This window comes from Delphinus delphis, chromosome 6 (genome assembly GCF_949987515.2).
Source record: "Delphinus delphis chromosome 6, mDelDel1.2, whole genome shotgun sequence".
In the NCBI taxonomy this organism is placed as follows: Eukaryota; Metazoa; Chordata; class Mammalia; order Artiodactyla; family Delphinidae; genus Delphinus; species Delphinus delphis.
This window is the reverse complement of record NC_082688.1, coordinates 114,593,941-114,615,287: the sequence shown is the minus strand read 5'-3', so window position 1 is coordinate 114,615,287 and position 21,347 is coordinate 114,593,941. Positions and strand designations below refer to the sequence as shown.

At 39.5% G+C, this 21,347-nt stretch overlaps 1 protein-coding gene across 1 annotated transcript in view; it reads right to left on the bottom strand.

Moving 5' to 3' along the window:
* The window catches only part of LOC132427627 (testican-3), a 432,143-nt gene that overhangs the window by 248,448 nt on the left and 162,348 nt on the right, over window positions 1–21,347 (bottom strand). The window contains exon 4 of the mRNA XM_060015323.2: window positions 14,844–14,958. Within this exon, the coding sequence (XP_059871306.1) occupies window positions 14,844–14,958 (115 nt within the window). The remainder of the gene's footprint in view (window positions 1–14,843; window positions 14,959–21,347) is intronic.

Below are 21,347 nucleotides of genomic sequence, written 5' to 3'. Positions count from 1 at the left end.
TAGTCTTAAATATATTAATAAATAGCTGTGTGACTCCACAAGTGAGTTAACAGGTACCAACTGTGGCAGCGAAAGCTGGAGGCTCAGACATCACTAGGCGAAAACCCAGCTCCTGGCTCGGCCACGGATGCTTGTGTGGACTTTGCAATTCATGTAAACAACCTGAGTTTCAGTGTCTTTACCTGTAAAATGAGGACAAGACAGTACCTACCAAATAAAGTAACACATGTAAAGTGCCTACAGATTTCCTAGTAAACTTAGCAGTAAATATTTAGGCATTGTTTTTCCTATGATACTCAACCTGAACCTCATCATCACCATTTCCATAATCATAAAAATCACTGCCTTATGTTTAGAATGCACGGTTGAATTAAGTTGTCTCTAAAGAACTTTCCAGATTCAAAATCATTTTTTCTTCTAGTTGCAAACCTTATTCACATATCAGTGGACCTAATGCTAAAACAAGAAGGGACCCCAGAGAAATGATGAGGCCTGTACTCTGTTCCCACAAGTGTGTCAGCTTCTTATCTTTGTCATCAAAGCACAAACATTATAAATAATTACGTGTTGCGCCTACGACTTAAATTAATACAAGTCATGAAGTGTGTTTAATATAAAACAGGCAAAATCCCTCTAACTTTACTGAGACCCCACAGTCTGGAGTAATTTTTTATAATCATCTGGAAACTCCAATCAGTGGTCCCTGTGTCTCACATGCTGCAATTTCATCTGTGAGAAGTACTCAAAGCGCCTCCAGTGGGAATGAAATTCCACATTCGGGTATGTGCCCTCTGGGAGGCTGCTGGTCCTTAGGGCACAAGCTGCCACATCATGCTCAGGGGAGGCGCCCCGTGGACCAGCTCTCCGACAGCTGTCTGTAATCCTGTGTTTGTAACCAACGTAAAACTTGGTCACGACCATGACTCCACTACATACGTCTATGATTTTCCACGATGCGTATCATCCTCCATTTTCTTGAGAGTAACTTGGGATAATGCTAGCTACGACCGCACAGCTTAAAATGTCAGCGTCTTACTATAAGTTTATTTTTCTGTCGTAAGATGTGCCGATGAGACTGTTCCTTGGATGACCTTTCACATGGCGATTCTGGTACCAAGTTCCTTATTCCCTGTGGGTCTACCACACCCCAGGCCTTAGAGTGACTGCCTTTAGTCCCTGGGCAGGAATGAGAGAGGAAGCGGTCACGCCCACTCCTGAATCGTCTCTAACGTGACAAACCCTACTTCTAGCTGAGTCCACTCACAGAAGCTCCTCACGTCACCTCACAAAGAGGACCAGGGTGAAATGCTGCTGAAAACTGTGTACCTGGCAGGGCAGCCACTTCCGGGCAACTGTCTACCCCATGGAAGGGAAGGGGGCCCCTCTGCTGTGTGGTCCATGGTCTCTGCCCACAGATGAACATCAGTGAATACAACTTACACATTCAAAATCACAATGGGAATAGAGAAAATAAATAGGAAGCATAGAGTTGCATATTTTGACGATAGGCCGAACATTAAAAATGGTTTTCGAAGTATTTTAAAGAAATCTAAAGGAAATATTTAAGTAAAATAAATCAGGAATCTAGGAGAAGAAACACAAACCATTCACTGAATACAGCAGCACATGACTCTACATTCCCTAATTATCTACGTAAGTCAGCTACAAGAAAAAAGGCTTTCTGTAAAAGTTTAAAAATTAATATGCTCCAGCCTCACCCAGAAATACTATAGTCTCTCTGCCAACACTTGGCTAACAAGAGGTTCAGCTGTAATTTACCCAAAATGTTGAATTTTTAAATAAAATCTTGGTACTAGAAAGTTCGGGTGTAAGATTTAAAATATCATAATTAAAATTAAATTAATTCATAGCTGAACTGGAAATCACAGTATTAAGAATCTTCATATTAAATTCTCTAAAGTGCTAAGAAATAAAATTATTTAAAGAGGGAACTATTTAGAATAAGAAATATTCATTTGATGAGGAAATTACCAAAACTGGAAACATGTAAAACAGTAATTAGGTTCATCAGAGCACCTGTCCATCAAACACCAACTGCTTTAAAAATAATAGGTCTAATTAATAGAGAACGAGTAAATTATGCACATTTTGTTACTGTTTAAATACCTAACACATACTTTCTAGTGTTGGGACCTTTTTTCTAAACCTTTTTTATTAAACCTTCTTATCTTGTAATAAAACTATCCTCTTGTTTGGAAAAAAAAAAAAGCTGCAGGTCCAAAAAATGTTATTGGTTCGGTCAAATTTCTTTAGTTCACCACTATGTTTGTATCATGTTTCACCATGTTACAACTTGGAAGGGAATGACTGATATTAAACGACCAATCCATGCATTTTTCAACACACACACACGTTTCTTCTTGAAACTGAAAAGAGTTTAAAAAAAAAAAAAAGCAAAAACCTTTATCTTCTTAGAGCAGTTTAAGGTCCACAGAAAAACTGAGAAGGTGCAGAGACTTCCCGTAGACCCTCTCCCCCTCCCCGCAAGCACAGCCTCCCCATTATCCACATCCCTACCTAGTGGTCCATTTGTTACAGGTGAGGAACCTATATCAGTACACAAAGTCCATGGTTAACATCAGGGTTCGCTCTTGGTGTTGTACACTTGGTGGGTGTGGACACATGAATAATAACCTGTATCCACCATTATAACATCATACAGAGTAGTTTCACGGCCCTAAAAGCCCTCTGTGCTCCATCTCTCCCCGCTTCTCCCCCAACCCCTGGCAACCACTGATCTTTATACTGTTTCCATAGTTTTTGCCCTTTCCAGAACGTCACATAGCTGGAATCACACAGAATGCCATCTTTTTAGATCGACTTCTAAATATCGGCGTAATAATACCCATTTCAGATTCCTTCATTATCTTTTCAGGACTTGATAGCTCATTTCTTTTTAGTGATGAATAATAGTCCACAGCCTGGATGCTACCCACGTTATTTACCCATCACCGGCCGAAGGACATCTGGGTTGCTTCCGTGTTTCCGCAATTGTGAACAGAGCTGCTATAAACATGCCTATGTGCAGGTTTTCTTTGTGGACATACATTTTCAACTCAACTGGGTAAATACCAAGGAGTGTGATTGCTGAAACACATGGTTAGGATATATTTATTTATGTAAGAAACTGCCAAACCGTGTTTCAAAGTGGCTGCACCAACCTGCATTCCCACCAGCAGGGATGGGAGTTCCTGTTGCTTCACATCCTCCCCGGGCTTCAATGCTGTCAGTGCTGTGAATTTCCGCCATTCTAACGGGTGTAGAGTGGAATCTCGTTTTAATTTGCATTTCCCTGATGGCGTAGGATGTGGAGCATCTTTTCTTCTGCTTATTGTCATCTATACATCTTCTTTGGTGAGGTATCTGTTAAAGTCTATGGTACATTTTTAAATTCAGGTTACTTGTTTTGTTATTATTGAGTTTTAAGAGTTCTTTGTATATTGGGGATGACAGTCCTTTATCAGATGTGTCTTTTCCAACGATATTTTTTCAGTCTGTGCCTTGTCTTCTCATTCTCTTGACATTGTCTTTTGCAGAAGTTTTTACTTGTCATGCAGTCCACCTTATCCTTTATTTCTTTCATAGACTGTGTCTTTGATGTTATATATCAAAAGGCGGTGCCGTACCTAAGGTCGTCTAGGTTTCTCCTTTGTTATCTTATAGGAATGTAACAGCTTTGTGTTTTCCATTAGATCTGTGGTCCATTATGAGTTTATTTTTGTGAAAGATATAAGGTCCGTGTCTACATTCATTTTTTGCATGTGGATGTCCAGTTGTTCCAGCACCATTTGTTGAAAAGACCATCTTTGCTCCTTTGTCAAAGATTAGCTGGCTACCTTTACGTGGGTCTGCCACAGGGCTCTCTATTCTGTTCCACTGATCTCTTTGTCTATTCTTTCCCTGAAACCACCCTGTCTTGATTACCGCAGCTTTATTCTAAGTCTTGACATCAGGTACTGTCAGGCCTCCTACTTTGTCCTTCTCCTTCAATATCTTGTTGGCTATTCTGGGTCTTTTGCTTCTCCACATAAACTTAGAATCGGTTTGTCATATCCACAAAATAACTTGCTGGGATTTTGACTGGAATTGAATTGAATCTGTAGATCAAGTTGGGAAGAACTGACATCTTGACAATATCAAGTCTTCTTACACGTGAACGTGGAATATCTATTTATTTTGTTCTTCTTTGATTTCTTTCAACACTTTTGTAGATTTCCTCATATACATATTACACTCATTTTGTTAGGTTATTCCTTAAGTATTTCATTTTGGGGGCACCAATGTTAATGGTACTGTTTTGTTTATATTGAGATATAACTTACAGATAATACTGTGTAAGTTGAAGGTATACAATGAGTTGATTTGATACATTTTATATACTGCAACAGGATTGCCACTGAAACTTTCATACCTCTATACATCAGGAAACTATCATTTCTTGTTTGTGGCAAAAACTTCTAAGGTCTAGTCTTTCAGCAATTTTGAAGTACATAACACATCATTGTTGACAGTAATCACTACGTGGTACATTCAGTCTCCAAGACTCATTCATCTTCTAGTTTCAAGTTGGTACCCTTGGACCAACATCTCCCCAAGTTCCCCCAACTGCCAGCCACTGGGAACCACCATTCTATGCTCTGTTTCTATGATTTCAGCTTTGTTAGGTTCCAAATATAAGTGATATCATGCAATATTTGTCTTTCTCAGTCTGGCTTATCTCAATAAGCATGATGTCCACAAGCTCCCTTCATATTGCTGCAAATGGCAGGATTTCCTTCTTTCTTATGGTTGAATAATATCTCATTGTGTATATATATATATGCCACAATGTCTTCATCCATTCATCCACTGATGGACACTTAGGTTGTTTCCGAATCTTGGTTATTGAGAATAATGCTACAATAGACATGGTAATATATATAACTCTTCAAACTCCTGTTTTCATTTCCTTTGGATACATACCCAGGAGTGGGATTGCAGGATAATATGGTAGATCTATTTTTAATTTTTTGAGGAACCTCCATATTGTTTTCCACAGTGGCTGGACCAGTTTACATTCCCACCAACAGTGTACGAGGGTTCCCTTTTCTCCACATCGTCACCAACACTTGTTATTTGTTGTCTCTTTGATAACAGATATTCTGACAGGTATGAGTTGCTATCTCATTATGGTTTTGATCTGCATTGCCCTGATGATTAGTGATGCTGAGCATCTTATGTGTCTACTGACCATTCGTATGTCTTCTTTGAAAAAATGCCTAGACAGGTCCTCTGCCTATTCTTAAATCAGATTGTTTTTTTTGTTATTGACTTGTATGAGTTCTTTATATATTTTGGATAACAACCCCTTATCTGATATGTGGTTTGCAAATATGTCTCCCATTCTGTAGGCTGCCTTTACATTTAGTTGATGGTTTCTTTTCCTGTGCAGAAGCTTTTTAGCTTGGTGTAGTCCCATTTTTGCTTTCATTGCTTTTGCCTTTTGTGTCATATGCAAAATAGCATTGTCAAGACCAATTCAAGGAGCTTCTTCCCTGTTTTCTTCTTGGAGCTCTACAGTATCTGATCTATGTTTAATTAATACAGTTTGAGTTAATTTTTGTAAGTGGTCCGGTATCATTTTCTGTATATGGTTATCCAGTTTTCCCAGAACCATTTATTGAAGAAACTGTTCTTTCTCCATTGAGTGTTTTTGACTCCTGTGTCAAATATTAGTTGACTGTGTATGCAGGGGTTCATTACTGGGCTCTCTGTTCTGTTCCATTGGTCTATATGTCCACGTTTATGTCAGTACCATGCTGTTTTAATTATTATAGCTTTGTAGTACAGTTTGAAATTAGGAAGCATGATGTCTCTGGCTTTGTCCTTTTTCTCAAAATTGCTTTGACTATTTGGTGTCTTTTCTGATTTCATACAAATTATAGAATTGTTCTTTCTATTTCTGTGAAGAACACCACTGGAATTCAATGATTGCACTGAATCTGTAGATGGCTTTGGGTGTATGGACACATCAACAACATCAGTTCTCTAATCTATGGAAGAACTTTAACCAAATTGTTAAAATATTATTTTATTTTTAAGGTCAAATTCCACTTGTATATTTCTGGAATATAGCGATGAAATGAACTTTGTACGTTAACTGTGTATCCTTCAACCTTGCTGTGACGGCTTATTAGTTCTAGCAGGGTTTTTTGGTCAATTCTTTCATATTTTCTGTATCAGATGACCATTTCACCTGCAAAGACAGTTTGATTTCTTCCTTACCAATATGTACACACTTACTTCCTTTTTGTTATTTTCAAATTAACTAGAACTTACCATATGATGTTGAAAAGGATTGGTGAGAGGGGAGAGCCTTGCTTTGCAACTGATCTTAGTGGGCAAACTTCAAGTTTCTCTCCATTGAATATGATGTTAGCTGTCGGTTTTTTGTAGATATTTTTTATCAAGCAGAGAAAGTTCACCTCTAATCCTAGTTTACTGAAAGTTTTTATTATGAATGAGTGTTGGACTTTGTCACATGCTTCTTTTGCATCTATTGACAGGATCATGTGATTTTATATAAACCAGTTTAAAGTCAAGAATAAATCATAACAATCGAAACTTCTAAATTACTAATATTTAAACAGTATTTTGTACTGGCAAGGGTGTGATAAACAGGCACCAGCATATATTGCTTGAAGTAGAGAAACTGATACAATTTCTTTGTGGGCCGGTTGGCAACATCTGTCAAGAGTTAAACATACATTCCCTTTGACTTAGCAACTCAATTGTTAGGAATTTATGGTCAAAATATGCACATGTGGACACAAAGATGCACGCCACAGAGTGCGGTAAGTAACAGTGTAAGAGGAACAGCTAGGGCTAACCCTAATGTCCATCAATGAGATATTGGGTAAATAAATTGTGGTGCGTACGTGTCAAGGATTTTTACGGCCATTCAAAGGAGTAAGATGCATATGCTGAGTTGCAAATGTGAAAAACATATTAAATTAGGAAAACACAGCACAACAATATGCATAAAACACCCCCATTAGGAGATAATTGTGTTTGTATGGATTTGTGTGTGTAGGAAGTTTCTGGAAGGGCAGGAGCAGACTGAGGGTTCTTGGGAGGGAGCGGGCACTGTGTACCCCCTTTTCCATCTTTTAAAGGGGTTCCCTTCCCACATATTGTTTTCATAAGAGTTCAAGGAAAATGTTCAAGTTGGTGTCAATTATACCATTTTTGTAAAGTATTTTCCTACTTTTTTACATTTAACTAATAAACAGTCATGGTTTTTTTCCAGTTCCTTCAAAATAGTAAATTATGACAATATAGAAATAGATTTCTATCTAGAAAAATAAAAATAATAGACAGTTTTAACCTCCTTGTAGACAAAAGGATGGGATATTTGTTTAATGTAAAAAGCAGCTATTTGGCCTGTGTAATTCTCTCTCTTCCTATAATTCAGAAATCTAATTAATGTAATTGGACTTTGAATCTGAGACTCTTAATCCCCATCACTAAAGGACATGGGTTTAGGAGATCCTAAGATCCACCTAAGGTACATCCCTAAAACTTACCTTCTTCATGAATTACCTCTCTCCAAGGGCCTCACTATTCTCTGGTCTATTCTGCAAACTGTACTTCATCGAGCAATATTTGAATCTTCCTTCAGTGCACTTTTCTTTTCCTTGTATAAGAGACTGTCAGGGAGCCAGAACGGATGGCAGAGAAAAGGGCTTGTGCATGAACGAACTCCTTCCATTCCCCATGCCCGGGGCTGCCCACTGGGCTTCCAGCCCTCGGAAAGGACACAGAGGACATGCCGAGGCCATCACAGGTGACTTTGCCCCAAGCAGTCCAGGAGGTCCTAGGCCGGGGGACCCGCTCGTGTACTCTGGGCTTCCGGGTCTGAAGTCTCTCTTCACTGGAAATGGGGAAACAGGCAGCGGTAAATGACATGAACCAGAAAAATCATTGAAGGCAGCAAGGCTGTCCATGTGACAGCACCTAACAGCTGTCGGGAGCGCTGACGCCTGGCTCTTCCCTCTAAGCAGCCGTCCTCACATATTCCATCATGTCCATCCTCTCCACCCCCAACAGCGACATCACGCACGTCCTTTTACACGAAGTAGAAAGGAATCTTCATCTCCCACCCTCATGACGGGAGCCACCCAATGTTCTCACATACAACAGCAACTCAACCTTTACCTATTAAATACAAACACAAACAACCATAATGCAGGGAGATTAAAACTGTTTCTAATGTGCTATGGACACAGTCATAAAGGAGAGTTTGATTCTTCCTTGGGCGGGGAGGCATGTGGGAGAAAGCCGAATTGAGATTTCTCAATCGTTAACGTTTACTGAGTGCTTACATTGTGAAAAGAGCTGTACATAAATGATGTCTTTAATTCTCACAAAAGCATAGATCGCATAATTATCATGTCTGTCTTACAAACAGGAAAACTGAGTCTTGGGGACTTTAATGTGTTCAGAGTCATCCTCTATCAGACCTCAAAGCCAGCCAGTCTAGTTTCAAATTACACACCATTAACGCTAAAAGCTTCTGCAGATTGGAGAATATGCCAGAAAAATAAGGGAAGAGATGGGCAGAACATTTAACTAGGGAAAAACTCAGACATAATGAAAGTCTATGATTACAAAATACACAACATGTTTAGGAAAAAGTAGCAGCAGCTCACCCTTATATTATGCCCGCCCACTTTAGATCAGGTACTGTTCTAACTGTTTTTGTATATTAACTCATTAATCCTTCAAACATCATCAGAAAGTACAATTTTGCTCATTCCTTCTTGACAGAGGAAGAGACTGAAACACAGAGGTTAAAGTGACTTGCCCAATGTCACACAGCCAAGTAGAGGAGGTGAGACCGTGAAGGCAGGCAGTCTGGCTCAGGTGTGTGTCCTGAAACATCCCTACAGAGAGTTTCCTGTCTGACAGGGCTGCCCCCTGCCCCAAGGGCTGGGAAGCTGCCCAGTCAAGTCAGAAGGGGCTACCTGAGGACGTCAGACTTTCAACAGGAGGAAATAATATCACAGTAATGACATGAGTGCTGTGCACTTAAAAAGTACTGTCAATGTTACTCAGTTCTATATCTGAGGAAGGTGCTTTCTGTTTGTGTGATGGGGAACATCTGAAGTAAAACTTGACCAAATCATGTGGACTGATGTAAATGGACAGTCTAACAAATTCAATTTTCTTCTTCTAAGCAATTCCCAAGTGGCTCTGGAGGCTGATATCAGAAAAAAGGAGAACCAAAGAACTGCATTTTCAGCAATAAAGGATGTGCATTAAAATATGCTGAGAAACTATATATCAGGCGGTCGTTAGCCAGAGATTTTTGTAAAGGAATGTAGGATTGTTTTAAGATAGAATGAGTTATCTCCATAATGCTTAGAAGAATGCCTCGGTTATAGAAATGCTTTATCAATATTAAATAGTATGTTTCAAAAGACAGCATAATAATTAAGAGAATAAATTCCGGAATCTCAATCGCCAGGTTCAATGTCCAAATCTATCACTTGAGCAAATTCTATAAATTCTGTGTCTCAGCTTTTTCCATGAATAAAATGAGGTAATAACTGTAACCCACTTCACGTCACATCACTGTTGTGAAATTAAATTAGTTATGCATACATGTGTCTGTATGCAACTACATACATACACATACACGCAAATATACATTATATATAGTATGTATATCTTTAGAAAAGTTCCAGACATAAATGAAACACTATGAAGTTTAGCTATTATCTGTGTCTTAAACAGAGGAATCAAACAACGTCACACGAATTCACTGTAGTATTCAAAATATTATGACCTGTTTCTTAAATGCAATTAATATTATAAAGTAATAGGAGCTGTGGACTTTGGGGGACCCTGACGTGTCAGTGTAGGTTTACAATGGTAACAAATGTCCCATCTGATGGGAGTGGTGACAGTGGGGAAGCTGTGCACATGTGGGGCAGGGGGCACGTGGGAAATTCTCTAACTTCTGTCCAATTTTGCTGTAAACTGAAAACTGCTCTGAAAAATAAAGTCTGTTAACAAAACGGTGTTGCCAACGGTCTCTATTCTAACCAAAGAGATTCATGGAGATACTCCATGAGTTACATAAACATCTGTCCAAAAACACAATTAAAGTCCATTTATTATAAAAAAGGAATGCTTATATAAAAAGGTAGACATGATTTCAAATCTTAAATCTGCCCTATTTCTCTCCCTCTCTCTCTGTCTATACGAGTAATCTCAGGCAGAATACCCAGAATCTCTGGGCTTCAGCTTTTGTTTCTGTATAATGGGCACAATAATCTTTGGTATAAAACACTAGGGTTGTTGTAAAAACTAAATCAGTTTAAGGCACTTAGTGAAGAGCTTTGCACACGTTAAGTTTGAAATAAACGTTGGATTTCACTCTCCCTAAGAACAATATCAATGCCTTCATGTACCATAGAGGGTCATTAATTCAAAATAGTTATGGTAAGTTCAATTCAGTTTAAATATTTTGGGGATTCTGCTAAACTTACGCCTTGAGATTGAATCCTCCCATCATAAATACCTCAATAGTATAGCAATGGAAATGTAAATACCATAGCCATGCATTTAATAATTACCCAAAGGAATTCGATCTTCTTTTAAATAAGGTCATTAAAACTATGAATTCCAAAAGTATATCGTTAAAATAGAGGAGCTTTAGGATTCACTCTCTTTTGACATCTATTTTGGATAAGGAGCATTTTAAACTAGCTTCACTATTCTTTGATTTAATGCCTTCTTACGAGGCCAAAAGCATTTCCTTACTGATTTTATTTTCAACCTTTGGTGTAAATGAAACAGAAATTAACAGGGCTGGTTCTGTCCTGCAACAACTTCTTCAACCTTGCTCCTTGCTTATTTTGCCAAACCATTTTTTTTTTTTTTTAATACCAGCAGCATCGATTGAAGCCCAAAACACTGATCTAGAAATAGTGCTAATCACCAGCAGCTGTACAGGCAGCAAAGGAGCAAAAGCCCCGGGCTCTGCTCACAATATGCAAACCCTGGACCCCTGTTCACAACACACAAACACTAGGGAACAAAACCCTTAGCTACCTAAATACTGGGAGCTCTTCCCCAGAGTAACAACGTGAAACGGGATCAGAGCCATACCTGGGAAGCCAGCACACACTTCATATCAAACCCCCTACACAACTGGCTATGCTGCCATCGTGGAAAGCGTGCTGCAGTCCATGTGCTTTCTCACTGTTCATAAAACTATTTGGTTTCACAGTGATGGAAATGGAAAGAGTAACAGAAAGCAGCACAAGAACACAGGCTTCATGCTGGTCTGAGACCAATTCTTCACAGAAAAAGCCATCAGGAGACAAACATCAAAACACATGACGTTAGGGCTTCCCTGGTGGCGCAGTGGTTGAGAGTCCGCCTGCCGATGCAGGGGACACGGGTTCGTGCCCCGGTCAAGGAGGATCCCACATGCCGCGGAGCAGCTGGGCCGTGAGCCATGGCCGCTGAGCTTGCGCGTCCGGAGCCTGTGCTCCGCAACGGGAGAGGCCACAACAGTGAGAGGCCCGCGTACCGCAAAAAAAAAAAACAACGTTAAACACGACATATGTGGAAGTTTAGACAACGCTCTACGTCTGCAAAGCCAGCGTGAAGCACAGAGTGAGCTTTGGAAGCAGGCTGTCTCTCTGGTCAGAAGACAATTCATGTTATTTAAAGCACTAAGGAAGGAAATATTTACCAATTATCTGAGGTATTTGCAAACCTAAGGCGAGTACCTACCAGTTTCTTCAAACAGTTATGGACTGATCTCTCTCTCACAATTTCATATCTTCCTCACCCTTTTTTACTGGCAATAACTTATTTGCTTCAATCATTCAATACATTTACTTTAAAACATCTGTTGACTGACTTCTACACGCTTCCCAGACCACCTTCAACAAATAAGCACAGATAACTTTTAGACTGAGGTTATCTAGACTAACCAATTCAGTTGATCAAACGACTCATTTTTTCCTCTACATGTTCTACAAATAACGGTATTTTAATACACTCTTCAACAAAAATATACACGAGCCAGTAAGTATGCCAGGTTCTGAGTATAAAGTGGTGAATAAGACCCAAACCCACTTTCAGGAAATACCCAGTCAATGGAGGAGATGGTGTCAGATGATTCATCACCAGCATGGTGGGTGTCACAGAATGAGAAGTCCAGGGCACTAAGGTAACAGGGACAAGCGTGTGCTATCTAGATGGTGGTGGTGGTGGGGGGGAGGCGGAAAGCTTAGGAAGAACTCTTTGGAATAAGGCAAGGATTCATTCTTCTCTTACATGAGATCGAGGAAAGAAACAATAAGTTGTTCCTATAAATGAAAAACAGTAGGAATTTCTAACCTAAGCAGTGTAAATGGCCAAAATTGATGAATTAAGCTCCTTTTCTCTGTTTCCATGCCTCACCCCCCAAAACACACACAATCCCCCAACGTAAGCTCTACGTTACTTACATTAGTCGATTATTTACATAACTGATCACACTGCATGGCAGCCCTCCTTCCCTAAGTGCTGTGTAAACATTCCCTATGTGCCGACATCCTCAAAGCACGTCAAATATTAAGTTCATTTCTTCGGAAACTAGTTTTTTATTTATTGAATATAGTGTGTACTGAGTGCAATTTTTAAAGTCTCTAGCGGAAACAGAAGTGGACTAAACACTATTTACAAAAACACTCCCATGCCCACCTCCTCCAAGCTCAGCCCTCACGCAGCCCAGGCAGAGCTGGCCGTGGTCCTGATTCAGGCCGCTTCATCTGCCTACACTCAAATTTAGCTCTTGGCCTCTGAGAGTCCTTACCAGGTTAAGGAAGTTTTTTTCTGTCTGTAGTTAAGTCTGTTTACAGTAAGTCAGAGAAGCAGTGAGATGCACATTGGTAAAAGGCACTGACACAGGTGTCAGTAAACAGGAGTGGATGCTCTGAAGCTCCCTGGCTCTGTGACATCAGTTACTTCAGCGTCTCCCAGCTCATTGGTCAGCGGTCGTCAGGAGACCATCTCTGCCCCAGACATGCTATTAACTGGGAAGTCTTCACTTGCTCTCCTCCTAGGGTTCAGGGAGCTGGGGTGAGATGGCAAAAGAGCCTTTCCCAAGGTGTTAAATGTGGGTGCATGGAAACCTCCCCGGGGTCTCGGAAATGTGCAATGAAACAGTTTTGCTTTTCTATGAAATGAAGCGATGAACTCTCTGCAACTGAGGGATTCATTTCCACACCACCCTCCTGACTTCTCAAGTAGAAATCGCCCCTCCCACACCCCTACATGTATGTTTACATACTAATATTTTACATGTTTGATGACTAATTAATAGGAACTCCAAGAAATTCAGAAACTGTTTGGAATTCTAAGGAAATACAGAGAAAAATAAACTTCTGGCCCAAAGTGTTGCTGTCCTCCTATAAAACTGACAGAGAGGTCATGATTGCCTGGGGGTAAATACCTGATAAATGCTTCACCCCCCTGTAACTCCCCAGTGCCCAGAGTGTGCTGATTTCAGGAAATACTCTTTCCTGGGAGGCTCCTACACTTCCCGGCCCCATGCTGTGCTTCTCTTTCCCCCCCACCCCATGCTGTGCTTCTCTTCCCCCCATCCCTCTATTACTTCCACGAGGAAGTTACTGATATGACACGATTCTTTGTCCCGAGTGAACTCATTCCCAAAACTCTTATCTCGGCTACCCTGACCTGCCCCTGTATTTGGGTTCAGTCATCACCGCCTGGGCAAGGGGAACGAAGACCCCCGCGAATCTACTCAGCACGGAATAAGGGGCTTCATGTGTAAGTGCTTTCCTATAGATAAGGAACATCAAAGAAACTTAAATGCTGGCTGTTTCCTAGAACTGCTACTTACGTTATCACTCTCTGATGTTCTTATTCTGGGTCCGCTGGTATGTTTGACTAACACAATTTAGATGTCACTAAAGTCAGAAACCAATTCGTCTCTGAACACCCCTGAAATAGCGAAATTCTCTTGCTCATTTGACATAAAACATGAATCACAGCCACTGTCACAGAAGAGAGCGTTCTCGTAAAGACAGTTCCTTTTAGAGTAACAGAGGGAGTGGGCACACCTGCCGCCTCAGTCAGCTACCCCGTGATTGCACTTTGTGGCTTGGGCCATGTTCCCATCCTGACTCAGCACCAAAGTCCACATCCTGTTTCTAAATTACTGGCACCTCTCCACATGCAACCTACCCGACAGAAGCAGTGCTGATCTTGACATAAGATATTTAAACACTCTCTTCTCCTCTTGGGATTTTGTGTCAGCCTTCAGGGAACAGACCCCAGGGCTTCAGCAGTACCACTGATTCCTTGAAGACCCAGACCTCTATTTGTGACTTTTCATCTTTTATTTTTAATAAACATCAATCATTCACTCTTTTTTCCTATTAACTTTGTTCTTGACTCTCCCCTGAGGGATACAGGACTTTTTGGGTTGGCGTATGCAGAAATACTTAGAAGATACCCAAACTGTACTTTCCTTAAACTTGAAAAAAGTATAAGTATGCAGATATAGCCCTCTAACGCAATCTTCACAAAACCCTCTTTTTTCTAACAGTATATGCCTAAATTCTATAATCTAGAGTAATTCTGACTGATAACAATGTTTAACCCAAGTGAATCATGATTGTATTAGCCAAGGTTTTACAACTGTTTCAATAAACTCTGGATAAAAGCTTAGCAGACGTTGCCAAACATTTATACTCTGCAGTAACTTCTGGTACAAAACCATTCAGTCAGTGGGACTGAGTTTACGAGGTTACCTGTGCGTGAGCCTCCGCTGACCAACGCAGACTGCGGTCTGAGAACCTTGAACAATGCACACTTCGTGGCGACTACATTTCAGCCTTAAGCACGGGTCTTTAGTCGGGTCTAGAGCTAAAAAAAAAAAAGAAAGAGATTGCACAGAAAACATTAAAATAAGTTTCTGTACAATGGAGGTTCTAATCTCATCAAACACAATTTGATCAGGGAATTTACAGAGCGTTCAGCTGTGTATTTTGTTCACGTTTTTCCTCTATTAAGAGGTACTTTTGCTTCCACTCACGTAACACAGAGTCAACAGAGATTTGTAGTTTAGTCTCATCCATTCTGTTCAGAAGCTGAAATGCACAAACCCCTGTGATCAGACGATGTGTGATCAAAACAGAAACTTTACAACCAAAACTCTCTGTAGTTGCTACTGCCTTCTAAGCATTCAAGGTAGAGAAATGAAGGTAGGGTGTGTTGCTGCAATATTTGTATCAGTGAGGAATTATAAATTATACTTCCGCTTTTCCTGGATGGATGCAGGTGGGCAGAAAAAAAGGCTGAAACCCAAAAGGGTGTCAGTCGACATTAGAGTCTTGGGATCTCCAAGAAAAGTCTACAGCTGTATGCGGGGCTGCCTGAGGGCATCATGGTAGGAAATGAGATGTATTTTCATTTTTAAAGTGTTTGTGCCTGACATCTGAACTACTGTATCTCCAGAAAAAAACCTCTATCTCGGTGGCTGCCAACACAAAACTGTGTAATTTGTTGCTGTGTGTTTTTTTTTTTAATATCAGTTTTACTGCAATATAACTCACATACTATATGATTTATTCTTTTAAAGGTTAAATTTTAGTTAAGATTTGGTTTACTATATGATACATTCTTTTAAATTTTAAAATCTGCAGCATAGTCAAGACCCATACCCCTGTGTTGGAACCCCACAAACGGGAAGATAATCAAAATTGCAGAGGTTCTCCCCAAGGAGCAAGGGATCTGAGCCCCTCAAAGGGCTCCCTAGCCCAGGGGTCGTCATTCAACTCAGCATCAAAAAACAAACAACCCAATGAAAAGTTGGGCAGAAGACCTGAACAGACATTTTCCAAAGAAGACATACAGATGTCAACAGGCACGTGAAAAGATGCTCAGCATCGATAATCATGAGGGAAGTGTAAATCAAAACCACAATGAGAAATCACCTCACCCCTGTCAGAATGGCTGTTACCCAAAACACAATAAAAAACAAGTACCGGTAGAGTATGTAGAGAAAAGGGAACCCTTGTGCCCTGTTGGTGGGAATGTAAAGTGGTGCAGCCACTGTGGAAAACAGTACGGAGGTTTCTCAAAAAACTAAAAATAGAACTACCGTATGATCCAGCAATCCCACTCCTGGGTATTTATCCAAAGAAAACAAAAACACACATTTGAATAGATCTATGCCACCCTATGTTCACTGCAGCAGTATTTACAATAGCCAAGACGTGGAAGCAACCTAAGTGTCCACTGACAGATGAATGGATAAAGATGATGTGGTACATATATATAATGGAATATTACTCAGCCATAAAAAAGAATGAAATAATGCCATTTGCAGCAACATGGATGGACCTGGAGGGTTATTATGCTCAGTGAAATAAGTCAGATGGAGAAAGACAAACACTGTATGATTACATTTATATGTGGAATCTAAAAAACAAAACAAATGAACAAACATAAACAGAAATAGGCTTATAGATACAGAGAATAAGCTGGTGGTTGCCAGAGGGGAGGGGGTGTGAGGGGATGAGTGGAGAGCATGAAATGAGGTACACACCTCTAGTTACAAAGTACGTAAGGCACAGGATGTAAGGAACCTTATAGGGAATAGCCTCGACAGTATTGTAATAACTTTGTACAGTGACATATGGTAACTAGACTTACTGAGGTGCTCATTTTATAATGTACAGAAATACTGAAGCACTATGTTGTACACCTGAAACAAATATAATATTTTAGGTCAATTATATTTTAATAAAAATTAATTCAATGGTTTTTCAGTATTTGTAAAACTATTAATCAATTTTAGAATAGTATTATCACCTCAAAAAAATAACCATACCCTTTAGTTATCACCCTTATTCTCCCAACCTATGACAACCACCTACAGTGGGCACTCGCTAATCGACTTTCTGTCTCTATAGATTTCATACAAATGGAATCATATAATATGTGGTCTTTTCTGAGTGGTTTCCTTCATTTAGAACAATGTTTTCAAGGTCCAACCATGTTATAGCTGCATCCTTACTTCATTCTTTCATGTTGCTGAATAATATTCCATTGCGTGGCTATTCTACATTTACCTGTCCATTCACTAGTTGACAGGCATTGTGCTGTTGACACCTTTTCTCTAGTTTAAATAATACAGCTATTGGTGATCTCTATTGGTGATGCTTAGTGATATTTTGTCGTGATTTATTATGGGGGGGAGGCCAGAGAGGGAGTTGGTATAGATAAGGAAAAGGCCGAGTGTCCAGTTTGGGTACAGGTCAAAGTTGAGAGAGAGAATCCAGGAAACACAGCAAGCTGAAAATAAAATTCCAGTGCATGTAAAAGAATAAAGCCAGGGTGACCAGAGGAATGTGCATTTGGAATCTTAAAAAGTATCTGGGAGGACCCTGGGCTTTTCACTGGACATGAAACGTAGATTTGAGCCAGTCTTTTGTAGACAAACGTAGGTAAACTAGAGCTAATACGTGGTGTATGAATAGAACTTAGTTTTATGAATATGTTAAATCTTAGGCATATTTAGTCAATAACCTAAATAAATGGGTTCATTTTGACAATCAATGAATCCAATGAAATATGTATATAAAGATATATGTGTATATACATATTGCATATAGACAGATATAGATAGATACATATTTTCTTCCTTTAAAAATACAAAGTATAGGGCTTCCCTGGTGGGGCAATGGTTAAGAATCCTCCTGCCAGTGCAGGGGACGCGGGTTTGAGCCCTGGTCCGGGAAGATCCCACATGCCGCGGAGCCACTGAACCTGTGCACCACAACTACTGAGCCTGCGCTCTACAGCCCGCGAGCCACAACTACTGAAGCCCACGCGCTTGGAGCCCGAGCTCCACAACAAGAGAAGCCACCACAATGAGAAGCCCCTGCACCACAACGAAGACCCAACGCACCCAAAAATAAATAAGTAAAATAAATTTATTAAAAAAATACAAAGTATATCTGTGTAAAACTTTTATTTGAGATTTCAAACAAACATGAAGTTTAAAATAAAGAATATGAACACATATATTGATAAAATATTCCCTAACAGACATAGCATGATGTTGGGTTGGCCAAAAAGATCTTACGGAAAAACCCAAATGAACTTTGGGCAATCCGATAAAATGGTCAAGACATTAAACACATGTATTCGCAACACAAATCTCCCATTTCCTCCAGTCTAAGCAAAATACTTTCTGACAAGCAATGATTAGCTCAACTATATTTTCTCTTAATTTCTAAGTAGTATCAAAAATTAAGATAAACTATATTATTTTATTCCCTATAAAACATTAAGCATTCTTTGTTCAGTATGAAAATGCAAATTTCTGGGACACTCTCATTATACCGTCACAGTTTAAACTGCCACTAATTTAAAAACTATTATACCTTGGAATCATACGATTTCTTGTTGGACAACATAAAAGAAAAACATACAATAACTTAGTACACATTAAAAATGTCTTGAGCTATTTCTAGTCCTCAGTCTATTTTGATTTTTAATTATTAATATGACTTTTAAATATTAAAATTAAAGAATTCTGTCTAACAACTAAACAATGACATTGCACCTACAACTGTGCCTTGTAAACGTACATGTCATATACTCATTGTTGATACAGTTAATCTAGGACATCATTCTAAAAAAGGAGTGTTTCCACTCAAATAAAACACTATATAGTACATATAAAACTATCACGGTTAATCTAATCTAATTGTACTTTGAATGAAGACTATTAATAGGTATAGTTAGTTATTTCTTTCAGTTTTCTTTACCTTATACAGGCCACATTAGGTAATTTTCAAAAGTTCCATGACCCTCTTATGTTATATCTATTTAATAAGATAGATCAGAACTCAAAAATTGATACAGAGTGAGAAGGAAATTATCAGAACAAATACAGCACATGAAAAAGAATTTAATGCAAGTTTGGCATAAAACTTTACATAAATGATCAAATGAAAGAGCAGGAGCCTTTGTCAAGAGATGGAAAATATAACAGAAAGTGAACATGAGGAAGCCCGTACGGAGAATCTGCAACAAGAAGACGACACTTTCTGTGCATGTGATTTTAACCATCTGTACTTTTGAGTAGAACTCACATTGTTGGCAGCTTACAACTATAAAACATCACAGGCTATAAATACAGATGCCTGAGATTTTATTCTTGAAATCACAACAATGACACAACCATTTTCCTCTTGGCTGAAGCCCATGGATCACAACCAATCCTGTATCTTAGAGGCTGGATAAAACCATGTCCGGCTGCGCTCCGTTCTTTCCATCTTTTTCTTTCTTTTTTTTTTTTTTTTACGGTACGCGGGCCTCTCACTGCTGTGGCCTCTCCCGTTGCGGAGCACAGGCTCCGGACGCACAGGCTCAGCAGCCATGGCTCATGGGCCCAGCCACTCCGCGGCATGTGGGATCTTCCCAGACCGGGGCACGAACCCATGTCCCCTGCATCAGCAGGCGGACTCTCAACCACTGCGCCACTAGGGAAGCCCCTTTCCATCTTTTTCAAATTACCTAATCCTATTCTATCCTGCATTAGTGTTTTTAACTTTCTCTCAATCACCCAGTAAAGCCACACCTAGGAAGATTTCAGCTAGTGCGTTCAATTCACTTGGTTATGTTCTTTTCTTCATCTACTAATCTAATAATAATAATAATCTAATAATTCAAAAATCTTTCTCATTGATATGAACTAACCTGAGGAATTAACTGATATTTTTTTTCTCCTTTTATTACTGAAGTATAGTTGATTTATATTATATAAGTTACAAGTCTACAACATTTGATTGTTACAAGTGTACAACAAGTGATTCACGACTTTTAAAGGTTACTCTCCATTTATAATTATCATAAAATACTGGCTATATTCCCTGTGTTGTACAATATATACTTGTAACTTATACCTAATAGCTTGTACCTCTTACTCCCCTGCCCACTAGTAACGACTAGTTTGTTCTCTGTATCCGTGAGTCTGTCTCTTTTTTGTTATATTAACTAGTTTGTGGTATTTTTTAGATTCCACATATAAGCGTTTCTTTGTCTGACTTACCCATGTTACTGCAAATAGCAAAATTTCGTTCTTTTCATTGTGCTCCTAAAGTGCAGTATTGCATTTCAGCACACATGACACCACATACCCTACGTGTTCGCCACAGACTCAACCCTTTAACTGGAAGAGAGACGAATAAATAGCTAAGGAGAATACACTGTTGGGTGTAAATTATATACGTGTGTGTGTGTGTGTGTGTGTATTTAGCTTTGTGGTAACAAACACACACGCAGATGAAGGGATTATATAATGGTTGAGAGGATTCCCTATTCAGGGAGTGACAGACAGTTCAGGATCAGTAAAATGCAAATGTGGGTGATACCAGCAAGTAGTGTGGGAAAACACTGGAGATGAAGATGGAAGCTTCTGACCCACTGGAGTTTCACCTTGTCAGTAATGCTACATGGTCGAGGGATTTTGAGTTGGGGAGGGGTGTAATGAGGTTTGTCACACACAGAATCTGGAGATGCTCTGAAGAATACGTGATCAACAGGGAAACTAACAAAATGTCCAGGAGGGAAGGGATAAGGAAGATGGGCACCACAGGGCAGGGCAGAAATGGTTTCAGGGGCTCAGGCAACGCCTGGTCTGAACAGGTGTGTGGAGGCAGCAGCCTGAATCCACTGAAGAAACTTCCTGATTCTCCCTTCCACTATGTACACTTTGTCCGACATTAATATTGCTGTAACTGCTTTTCTTCTTCTGATTTATATTTTCCTGGTGAACTTTTCCTCCAATCCCTTTATTTTTCAATTCTTAATTTTTATATTTTAAAGGCAGCTTTCGAAACCCTTAGGTGGATTTAGAAGCCCAACCTAAGACAATTTATCTCTTTTTCTGTTTTACCTATTGTAATTTTTTTTACTATAATTGGACTCTTTTCTATCATGTTATTTTGTGCTTTCTATTTCGCAGTGTTCTTTTTCCTTTGCTTTTCTTTCCCCTTTCCTGCCTCACAGTGTATTGGTTGTATTTTGTTCATTTAGCACCTTTGTCCTTCCTGCTAGTTTGGAAATTATGACATCTCTTTAGTTGTTTACATGCACAGCTGGCATAACTGATAAGAACACCCATATAGTAAGTAGTTCGTCCTCCTTCTGAAGGGAACTAGGACCTTCGAACACATCAGCATCAGATCTTTGAAATTCAGTTTCCTCACCATTTTCTCTCTCTTTTTTTTTAAAGAGGA